The 12,346-nt window shown below is 39.5% G+C and overlaps 1 protein-coding gene across 13 annotated transcripts in view; it reads right to left on the reverse strand.

Moving 5' to 3' along the window:
* Positions 1–12,346, reverse strand: part of plekha6 (pleckstrin homology domain containing A6) — a 151,695-nt gene that overhangs the window by 25,141 nt on the left and 114,208 nt on the right. For 12 of the 13 annotated variants that reach the window (XM_088082478.1, XM_088082468.1, XM_088082460.1 and 9 more), the window contains 5 exons: positions 9,275–9,370; positions 8,726–8,837; positions 8,491–8,630; positions 6,683–6,847; positions 2,627–2,702 (listed from right to left, as the gene is read on the reverse strand). In XM_088082478.1, coding sequence (XP_087938604.1) covers positions 2,627–2,702; positions 6,683–6,847; positions 8,491–8,630; positions 8,726–8,837; positions 9,275–9,370 — 589 coding nt within the window. The remainder of the gene's footprint in view (positions 1–2,626; positions 2,703–6,682; positions 6,848–8,490; positions 8,631–8,725; positions 8,838–9,274; positions 9,371–12,346) is intronic. The other variant, XM_088082482.1, reaches the window with a different exon arrangement.

The raw sequence follows: 12,346 nt of genomic DNA on the forward strand, positions 1-12,346 counted from the left end.
ATTAGTCTAAATAAATTATCCTCATTTATCGCCAAGTCGTTGTCTGTGGATATTATTTCATGAGAGAAACAAGATCAATGTATACAGGATAAACGGTACAGATTATGAGATTGATTAAAGTAATTACATGTCTTAACACTGTCACAATTTAAGATTTAATTTTCTCCTGAATGGAGAATGGTGCCCCTTTTACTTTAACGAGTGCAAAGTCCAAATTTTAACGTAGTTATTAATAACCGCTACAAGGTATATGAATGTTGACAGACAGCAGCAGGAGTAATATCTAGTGTGTGTGTGAGTGCACGTATGAGTACTGTGTGCACACTTAGTTTTGCCAAGTAATAATGCAGTTGGGTTTGGAAGCATAGGCCACAATGGGCACTGGATTAATTAACTGGATCCTATTAACAACAGATATATTGATCTGACAGATTTATTTTATATTAAATTTAGAAAACTACCCTGCTCTGCTGCATTATATTCCCTCTGGTACAATGCAGGATTCATATTTATCATTTTTAAATAAACTTGGCACAAAAATTAAGGACATTTGTGTATGGTAGATTATTTCTTTGTAGTAATAATGCTTCTTGGCAATAAATCTTATACCGTTGGAAAGCCTGTTTATTTCCCTTTTTAAATGGTGCCACATTTGTAAGGAACATGCATTTGTGGGATGAGCAGCAGAGCTGAGTATCTGGGTTGCGCCCATGAAAAATTTGCCAAATCTTCTCTGCCAGTGCCAAACAGCTTTTCTTGCTGTTGCTATTGACTCTTGTTTTGAACTTCTGGTACCCCCAATCAGGCACCTGATTGTCAGCACCTGTAAGCATGAACCCTGCTACAGTGGTCAGTTGGTGTCTGCTTCAAGAATTGGCATGCCACGTTTGACTGATCTGGATAGGGCCCATGCAATAGGGCAACTTCAAGGTGATGTTCCGCAAAACCAAGTTGTGGCATTATTTGGAGTGAGTGCTAGTACCATCTCCAAACTGAAGGCCAAGTTCCATACAACGGGGGATGTCAGAGAGCGAAGTGGGCGTCCCAAGAAGACAGCACCCTAAGAAGACAGTTTCCTCACCCTATTAGCACTGTCAGAACCATAGGCAGTCTTCTACAGATTTGCAGTCAAGGTTTGCAGGATGATATAGCCAACAGCTCTCTGCCCAGACAATCCAGAACAGACTGCACGCAGCCAATCTCCAGTCTCATAGGGCTGCCAGGAGGTGCGCTGATGTAGGCAACACATGCACTGGAACTTGAACATGTGGAGGACGGTTATGTTAAGCGATGAGAAAGATTCTGCTTATGGCAGCTGGATCGTAGGGTCAAAGTGTGGAGAAGACGCAGAGAACACTATGCTGATTGCTGCACCAACAGAGTGACATCTTTTGGTGAAGGCTGTGTGATGGCGTGGGGCGGCATTTCTCTCACTGGAAAACGAGGCTTGTCATAATTTGAGGTAATCTCAATGCAGAGAGATATTGAGATGAGATTCTGCAACCAGTGGCAATCCCATATCTCCACAGTCTGGGACTGAACTCTATCCTCCAAGATGATAATGCTTGATAATGCCCCCACAGAGCAGGGTTTGTCAGAAACTACCTCCAGAATTTGGGAGTGGAGATGATGGAATGGCCTGCCAGCAGTCCTGACCTCAACCCCATTGAACACTTGTGGGATCAGCTTGGGCGTGCTGTTCTTACCAGAGAGAACAACACAACCACGTTGCCTGATTTACGACAAATGCTGGATGAAGAACGGGATGCCTTTCCACAGTGTGACCAGGCTGGTGACCAGCATGAGGAGGAGGTGCCAGGCTGTTGTGGTTGTGTATGGTTCTTCCATACGCTACCAAGGCTCCTGTTTGTTAAATTAATAAATTGTTAAATTGCCAATATGTCTTGTTTCTTCAGACTTCAATCATCCAATCCACCAAACAACACCAAACAAGAGTCAATAGCAGAATAAATTGTTTGGCATTAGCAGAGAAGATTTGGCAAATTTTTCATAGCCGAAACCCACATACTCAGCTTTGCTGCTCATCCCACAAATGCATGTTCCTTACATATGTGGCATAATTTAAAAGGGAAACAAACAATCTTTCCAATAGTATAAGATTTATTGCCAAGAAGCATTGTTACAACAAAGAAATAATCTACCAAACACAAATTTCCTTACTTATTGTACACAGTCCTGTGTAGGTTTTATCTGGTGGAGGGCTGTGGATCTGTGCATAGAAAAAAAAACAGAACAACCACTGAAAAATAGAAAACAGCTGCGATGCCCACGTAGGAAAGTGTAGCAGCTTTAGGTGATTATAATGGATGTACCCAGCTGTGGGCATGCTGCAGCAGATGTGTTGCTCCATGTGCATGCCATATGTATTTAGGCCGTCACTTGATTTGATACAATAACACACCGAAAAATTTATTTGTAGACTGGATTATTACTTTTATATTTCATCTGTAATTTATAAACCTTCAGTCCAAGGAATATCATCACATGTTCCTTGAGGTTCTGAGGACCAACTCAAGAGTGAATTGTTATTATGATGGTTATGATCATCAGCTGTGAAAAATTCAATAGCATTATGTCATGGAAACTTGAGCTTAGATTGTTGTACCTTTATTCATGGTGGATTGTCTGTCCTGGACCTGGTCCTGCATGTCACTGGCATTGTTCTGTTCTCCAAACTTGGACTGCAAGGCAGAGAACTGATATTATTTGTTAAGTATTCACGCTAAAATTGAAGTTAGTATAAAAACATTCCAATACACATCCAAAACTGCTGATTGAACAGAATGCATTAAACAATGCATTACAGTGTATAGTCATGAGGGGGTCATGTTTAAATGTCTGGTATACCTGTCATGGCAGAAGCAATACATCACTTGCAGACACAGTGAAGGATGGATCACACTACCAAAAATATCACCCTAAAATCATCCCTGAACAAGCAGCAAAACACCCTCAAACACAAAGTTGAGAGTCCAAAATTGATACATTTTTCTCGCGTAGTATAAACTTCTCCACAAAAGAATTCAACATGGTGTTGGTCACAGGACTGGGCTGGATGGAAAAAATACTCTGCCATGAAAAAATGGTATGACTCATTGTCCAGTTACATGAAAAGGTGAAAGCGGTCATTACAATGCTTCCAGCACAGCCTATATCATCAGAATGCATGAGTGACTGTGCTAAGTAGCATGACTCCACCACCAAGACACTACACAAATGGACACTATGAGAATTCGAATGATGATTCTTAATAACATGGTGATAGTGAAGTACTAGTTGAATTATTAATAATACCATGTAATTGATAAAGTAAATATCTGGGTAGCATGAGACTGACATAAATGCAGGTAATAAGGGGCCAAAAGCAATGTGTACATTGCTTTAACACATTTAAAAATAGTGCAATGCAATATTTGTATTATGAAATGGTAATATTGTGACATTAATAGGGTAATAACCGGATAATAATAAGGTAATATGCATTGATAGTTTTACAATATTATAAGCGACCAAATCACATTAAATTTCTTGGAAACCAAAATCAGTAATTTTCATATTATAACACTGGCATTAATCCTCCCTTATGTTTCAAACATTCCCTTTTACTTCAAGGTAATGCGGTGCAAATTATTAAATAATGCTGTGAATTGTTGCCTGGAAACACTTGTGATAGTTTCTGTTTAATAACCATGTAACAGGCTAGCAAAATGTTAAACCACCTCGTTTTACTACATTCAATTCCTCATACTGAAAACCAAGAACCAGGGAAACATATATGGTAATTTTGAATTTAATAACCATGAATCAAGCACAGGTGTTATGTCTATTATACTTACACTGACATTACTGGGTACTGGTACTTAAATTATCCAATGCATCTTAACTTAAGTATCTGAAACTCCCACAATTGTATCCAGTGCATAATTACGATGCCTCTTGATGTTTAGTTTCTTATAATAATACCATGAAATGACATAGTCACAGGTAGTTCAGCATTTTGCAGTTCTGATTCATGTTTATTAGACAGGAATTACCTTGAGAAACTATCAAGTCTCAGCATCAAACAGCACTTAGTAAATATATAGTAATAGTGTTAATAGCAGTAGCCATATCACCAAAGTACATTGGCCACACTCAGTGTGTTTTTGTGTGTTTCTACAACATGACCTACATACTACTACTATGTGGCCAGTACTACATACTACAGGTAAGATAGGTAAGAAAAACTAAAGGAACTGCATACTATATTTATGGCTTACTACAGATGGTGCATACTATTTCTTGTACTACACATACTGCACACAATATGTACATACAGTATCTGAGTCATCAAGGTACACTGGACACTGTCTCTACTACATGCACTACATATAGCAGTGACTACATACTACAAGTACTTCATACTGTACGTAAAAACAGTTGGAACAGTAGTAGTAGCAGCAGTAGTAAAAGCATATGATGGATGCAAAACGCTGATATATAATGTTGATATATTGTTCAAATGGAGCTTGTACTGGCATCTTTCAAACACACATGCTTTATTGGCATGGATGTTTGTAAAACAATATCGCCAATGCCTCAGATACAATCAAATGAAGAAGATTATTGATTTCCTCCCAATATGAACTCTCATCGATGTTTGTGATACGACCAACGATGGTGGTGTCGTCTGCATACTTCACAATAGAGTTCTCCAGATGTCTGGGTGTGCAGTCATGGGTGAACAGAGTGAACAGGAGGGGGCTGAGCACACAGCCCTGGGGGGCTCCGGTGTGAACACTAATGTAGAAGAGATGTGACTGCCAATCCAAACTGTCTCGGGTCTGCATGTGAGGAAGTCCATTATCCAGTTGCAGAGTGTTGTACTAAAGCCCAGAGTGTTACAGTGTACAATCAGCGTCATGGGAGAGATTGTAGGAGTAAATGGGGATTTTATTGGCTCTCCCTTTATTTGGAGGCTCAATGAGCCAAATGTGTAAGTCTGTTTGACTAAATATGTGTGCGACTCGTGCCAGTATTGCTACATTTTGATGTGTAAATTGTGTATGTTGAGTGAAAATTGGACAATATTTTACACCTCCTCTACACTCTGAACACACTGCCTTTGATCTCTTCCAATCTAGCTCCCAAAATTCGGTCTCATAGAAACCTATTTTTAAAATTTGCCACAGTTTTTTGTGATTTTTGTGAAAACGGCTTGGCACATCTCTGAGAAACAAATCACAGCACACCATTCTCAGTCATTCTGCACATTTTGATGCATTTTTTGTGTATGCGGTGGCAACCCGTGGGAGAAGTTGTGCAGCAAAAAATGTGGTGGAAGATGAGGAATAAAAAGACCAATACCAATACCATATCAATATATACAATACAAATAATATACAGTGCACCTGTACATTGCACTGCAGACACCCTAAATTATTATTTCATGATTATCAAACCGTAACAGCACTATTGCCATGTTATTACTGAGCTATTACGAACTCTTTACCTCTCTCTCTTTTTTTGCACACACACACACACACACACACACACACACGCATATATACATATATATATATATTAGTGCTGGGCATAGATTAGTTGCAGTGAGATTAATCTAGATTAATCTCACTGCAATCCTGTAGTTAATCTAGATTAATCTAGATTAAAATTATAGATTTGAATTTTGCCAAAGACATTCAAAATAATATCTATCTATCTAAATGATGAAAATGCATCACAAACTGCTTGAGAAAGCTGTTCTACTATAATATTTGGTAAAGAAAAATAATGTTCCATAAGATTTACTTTGGTGTTTAACTTTTTTTTATTTTGTTAAACACAGACATTTAGGAACACAGGTTCTGTCTCCATGTGGAAAAAGCTTTTTCCTGCTAACTGGAATGAACAGCAGAGGGCGCAGCCTCTGATAACATGACCCTAATTGAACTGTGGGCCTACATTAGAGGTCATGAAGAAGACCATTAACAGTCAGTAGCTTTGTGACACGGCTTGAGCCAATCACTCCAGTCTCTGCTACTCCTTTTTCCACCAGTCACTCAGGCAGACCAGCTTCCGCCTTGTTCACGCCCCCTCCGCGTAATTCGACCAGGTATACATCTGCGCTTAAACAACAAAGTGAAACTGGTGCCTTGCTCACTGTATAGACCCAACTTAGTGAATAGTTTATCGCGCGATAATTTGCTTATCGCGCGATAAGAATCCCGCGTTAACGCAGCACGTTAACGCCGTTAACGGCCCAGCACTAATATATATACACACACACATATATACATACATACATACATACATACATACATATATATATATATATATATATATATAGAGATATATGGGTGTGTGGGTGTGTGTGTGTGTGTGTGTGTGTGTGTGTTTGTTTGTTTGTTTGTACATCTTCTGACACAACTTCTAGTGGTAGAGGAAATTAAAAAGAGCAAAGGGCAAACTACCACTCCTGGAATAAGTGTTTTGGGAAGTGAAACACAGGATCATATGGGGGCACAGAAGGATAATGAAAGGCAATGGTTGGAGTGCTTTCACATATGGAGGTTTTTAAAAGAGGAGGAACTTGGTGGTATGGATAGTCTCTGGTGGTTATATGTTTAAAAGATGACATGGGTGAAGCAAGGGCAGGACAGGGGCATAAATGCCCAAATACCTTTCTGATGTGAGAATCTTCACCATCAAGGATATCATCAGCGAGGCCCAAGCTGTGTAACCAGGCAGTGCTGTCAAAGGGCAGGGGAGGGATCGAGGGAGGAAAGACAGGGAGGGCTCCATAGGGTAATAGGACTTGGGAAGGGAGGCCTTGGGGAACACTTTCCTAGATCAACATAAGGGCAAGGGGGTGGTGGTGGTGGGGGGGTAGGATAGGTGGAAGAGTGATAATAAGCCAGGCAAAGTGCAGAGCAGAAAGGACTCATGAGAATGAATCTGTGGAATGAGGTCTTTGTTGTCATTAAGGAGTTGATGTGAAAATCCCCAGGTCGTCAATGAAATACCTGACCTGAATGCTTCTGTGAATGCTAATATCATAAACAGTATATATATATATATATATATATATATATATATATATATATATATATATATATATATATATAAGATAACATGCTCTATGTTTTTATGTGACAGCAAACCCATAAACATAATAATAACTTTGGTATATATTATGGTAGATATTCTGGCTTTCAAGACTCATGGCATTCAATCTCCCAAATCTTTTTGTGAGTCAGGCCAAAGCACAAAAGTGCCAAAGGGTGTAGTTAAGAAGATACGGCAGGGTTGCTTGCAAATTCTTTTGGTTCCATGAGATTTCTGTAGAGCAGTTGAAGAATGTGTGCTGGCAACTGAAAGGTTAGAGTAGTTCTTTCTGCAAAGGCAATGAACCACCGCACTGATAGCTTTAACAAAGGGGACACAAATGATGTCATGATATCCTTTACCAATGACAAAAAAATATTTGTAATATATATTTACAATATTACAAATCTAATTAGATTGAATGTGAAATTATCAGAATCATTTATGACATGCTGGTTATCCTTTTCCTTAAAGATGGGTCTGCATGAACACTTTTCGTGAGTCACTTGGTGACTCAGACTGTGTTGCAGCACAGATCACTTGAGCAGAGCTAAGTCCTTCTTGATGGCTGGGGTAAGTAATTGGCCTAGCATCTGTAACAGCATGACATGATGACCAAGAAAGTAGCTGATGATGGAGTTGTGTTCCATGGATAGCATCTCTAAAATAAGGGACTGAAGATATGTAAAAATCTGGACTGTTGCCTGATGACAAAACATCAGTTAGGTGTGAGTCCTGGAGAAGAGGGTTCTGGGATTCAGGCATAGAGAAGCATTTGGACAGGTTTCTGAGGCCACCATGGTGTCCTGCGGAGAAGTGATATGGATGGGAGTCTGGATGGATATCTTTTCTGAGGCCAATCTTGACCTCCTGGCTGCAAAGATTTGAAGTAAACTGACTATCCCACTGAAGGTCAGAGTGGGTTTGGGCAGTGTTTGTATGCTCAGTGGTATATTTGGAGTCCTGGCATTTTACGTGGAGAAAATTGATCTGTTCCTCTGCTTTGGCTTTGGCTGGATTTCTGGGTTGGTCAAAGTTTGAGTTGATGTTTTGGTCTGTTTCCTCTATCACAGGGTCTAATCTACCCAAGGACTCCCCAAGGTTTTGGAAAGCTAGGGAGAGCTGAGAAAAGGTGGGTTCATGGGTCTCGTAACCAAAGCAATTTGTATTTTCTGCATAAAGGCTTCTGTCAGGCTCCCTGTAGCTTTTGGGTCTACACCTAGGCTTAGGATCACTTTTGAAACTAACTACTATACATGATTTAGGACGGGGTTTAGTGCTTGATTTTTTAAGCATATCAGGGTTGGTTCTAGAGCCGAAGCATGGGACTGTGCCAGGTTTTGTATTGGGGTTGGCTTCCTGCTGGGTGTGTCCGGTGCTTACCTCCGGGCCCAGCTGTTTGGTGGGGGAGGCCTGGGAGCCGGGCACTGGGGAGAAGGGGCTGAGCGGGCTGGTGAGGCTTACTGAGCTCAGGGGACTGGCAGGACTATTGGTGCTAAAAGAGCCTGATGCACCGCTGGCCACTGTGCAAGAAAAAGACAGGGGATTAATCCATTAGAAGAGACATGATAGCGACACTGGTATTTCCCCTGAACATGATTATTTTCCAGTTTGTTACCTCTGTGCTTGGTTGTGTCAGTGCCTCTGGATAAATTATTCTTGTGCAGTCCCTCTAACACATCCTGGACCCTCCAAAACTCTTTCTGGATGTGTCTACGAACCAGTTCACTCTGCAAGGAGCCAGGAAATATAAAGTTATATAACAAAGGTACACCACTTTCTATTAAAAAACAGTCCCTTTGAAAGTGAGGTAAATGGATTATTCATAAGGACTATCCAGAATCTTGGACATTGTTTTAGGTGGAAATGTATGTGTATATATATATTCTTCAGCATCATAAGAATGATTCAATTCATTTGTATTGCTTTTGTTTTTTGTTTTTTTTAATAATCAAATTTTGAAAGCAAATGATAAAGAACTGTCCTAATTGTAGTTCTCATACACAGCAAATGAGTGATAAATTGCTTTGGAAGTTTCTTAAGCTTATGCTTCTTGTTGTAAACAGCAACACTAAACTCCAAATATCCATTAAAAGGAACAATCTTTCTACATTCCATATTCTGGGCTTTAGGGACAAACAGGGATTATGACAGTGTGACCCTTTACCTGCCCTCCTGCATTGAGCTGCTCCCATAGATCTCCGTGAATGGCGTTGGCCTCATCTTCTAATGCTTCAAACTCCATACGAGTGGTGGTTAAAGCCTGTTAAGGCACAAATGAATGCAGTCATTCTCAGAGAATGTTTCTAACATCTGTTGCTTACATAAATCACTCATGATTGAAAATAAAAGCCTTTCAAGCCTTTCTGATATTAATTCTCTAAAATCTCAGAATGTAATATAAATTTAAATGAATTAAGGTCTTCTTTGTTGCTCATGCTTTCAGTAAGACGACTTGCCATTGTCAACTCCAACTGTCCGCTGTCTGTATCTGCACTCTGCTGTCTGCTCCTGTTTGAGTGTAGAACAGCTTCACCCACACTTAAACACCACATGCAGTATGAGACTGTTTATGTGTCCGCAATAACAGTGGTCTGTGAAACTCGCTACTCCACTGTAATTGAACAAAAGCCCCGTGAGCAATGAGAGTAATATATTATGAAGCCTTATCCATGCAAAAAGTACAGAGGATCTTTTATTTTAAAACAAAAAATAAAATAATTCAAACATTAAGGAATGGCTTGGATGCAGGGACCTGGTTTTCTTAAACCATTGCAGAGCAATTTAACTGTCAAGCACAGTCTACAGATTGGACTGACTTTATTTTGTGTGTGTGCAGGGGGGTGGGAGGTGCTGCGGATCAGGAGGTGGCACAATGTAGTGACTGGGTGATTCTTACCCCCTCAAATGTTGTTTTACATTCCAAGGAGGTGACACTTGAGCCAAAAAATCTGGGGTTTAGTTACTCTTTAAGTCCACAGTTGTCCATGTGTGCCCCAAGTTGAGTGAGTTTTCCAGTTTAGCAGGGGCATCAAAAATGTATTCAAAGGCAAAAGTGAGTTGGGACCATAGACTGAATATAAAGATGACGACATGAAAGCTCCCCCATAGTGAGGTTATTCAGTCTTGATTGCCCCTGGTGTCTGACTGCAGTACAGGTCCAGTACAGTTTAGTAAATGGTCAAAGGCTGAACTAAAAACTCCTGTACACGCCATATATATTTTTCCCAAAGACGATTTCTGTCACTGAAGGTAGTTCTCATCACCCTTATTAAATTATACAAAAGGGGACTTTTCCACCATGATTGACAGCCATGACAACCATGACAGCCAATCCATGCACTCACATTCAATGGAGCTGCTCACGCTTGGTCGGACGTGTGTTTGGGCGGGAACCCCCCACCGCGGATATCACTTCTGTATAGATGCAGGGCTTCCAATGATATCACCCTTGCAAGATGGCAATGCTCGTATCTCGGATATTTTAACCTCACTTCAGCATAGCAGGGGTAAGTGGAGGCGCGTTGTCCGTCAGTCTATGGTTGGGATGCTTTGTCACGCACAAGCCCAAATACACTGCCAAATCCAATAAATTACTAGTTTGACCATGCCTGAAAACTTTAATGAATTGCTGTGCATGTTAAAGTCCCCAAACATTTTTTTTGAAAATGCAAATTAACACACAAACTCCAAGATAAGAAATTTAGAGTTTGGAGAAAAAGACAACAATTATCCATTAAACTTTAATGAGAATCAAATCAAATTATCCCAACCCTGGCATGCATTTGTGGGTGCTATGGAGCCTACTGGCCAAGGCCAGGTCCTATTACTTTACATTAATTGAAAAATCCTCATGTATTCCTCTTGGAAATAGACTTTTTAAATAAATTTTAAAACAAAAGCGCTTCTCTCTTTTTTCTCATAAAATTGACATTACTACGTTTCCTGCATTGATAAGCTAATCTTCTGGATAATTGCTGTCTCTAAATATTGATAACATGTCTGCTCTGCTTTTATTATATTGTTCTGGAACAGCACAGATTCTTTTCAATCTAATAAGCTAACTTAAATGTAGACTTTTTTTTAAGAGGAACTGGATGAAAAATTGCTGCATGAAGAAGTGTGTTTTGATCTTGAGAGGAGGAGTGGACATTATCTTTTTTTGTTACATTTATATAGATAAAATTTATTTCTTCAAGGCTATAGTTGATTGTGAATTTAAGAACTGCAAAGTTGCCATTTAAAAACTGCAAAAACTCTAATAGGGTTCATACAGTGTTTTTTCTTCTAGGTGACCAACTAAAAGACAACCAAAACTGGTTGCCATTTCAATGCCTATAGCTGTACCAGAGATGTGAAGGTATGGAACGTCATTAAAAAAGAAATCGTTCCTCTTCAGGACAAAGGAGGCCAGATTAACTAGAGGGAGTTTTTACTGATCTGGTGTCAAGAAAATGCTTGAGTGTGTCAAGGCCTTGCTGATGGTCAATATTTGTGTATAGGGATTCAATATTTAGAGTGCACATGACTACATCTGAATCAACTGGTGGAAGTATGGTAGTCCACAAAGCTTGAGATTCTCTCTGTTAGACTTCCAGTTTATGAAACAATGGGTCAACAAGGAGGTTGTTGTGGGTTTTTGTGGATTTTAGGTAAAACATACAAAAAGGTTTTTAAAGGAAACTCATTCAGCAGGGAATTTGACTCTTTTTGTGAAATATCTCCATCAAGACAGCCTTCTTCAAGTAATATTCATTGTTCTTAAAGATATTCACTGGTTGGATCACATTTAAACTTTTTATAGAATGGTGTATTTGAAAGTTGTCTGAGAACTTCATTATCATAGTTGCGTTTGTCCATAATAAACTATGAACTTTGATTACTTTTGGTTATGTTATGTTCGCACCAGGAATAAATGTATCCCTTCTTGTAGCCCTTCTCATCTCTTTCGAATTTGTCTTTCTTTAGGTCTTTGATTTTATTCTCATATTAAGGTAATTTCATATCAATGTCCTCCATCTCTTTAAGCACATCATTATTTTTCTGAGACTCAAGGTGTTTTCCATTCTTTCGTACCTCATTTTTAAGTTTATTTTCTTCTTCATTAAGGTATTGGATCATGATGGCCATCAGGGCAAAGGAGCACTTGTTGAGAACACCATTCCATGCATTCACAAACACGCTGGGCTGTCCTTACCAAAGGAGGGGGGCTTCAGGATAGGCAGGCCCCATGAGATCA

The sequence above is a fragment of the Plectropomus leopardus genome, chromosome 2 (genome assembly GCF_026936395.1).
Source record: "Plectropomus leopardus strain MGB_pleo_1.0 chromosome 2, ASM2693639v1, whole genome shotgun sequence".
Taxonomy (NCBI): domain Eukaryota; kingdom Metazoa; phylum Chordata; class Actinopteri; order Perciformes; family Serranidae; genus Plectropomus; species Plectropomus leopardus.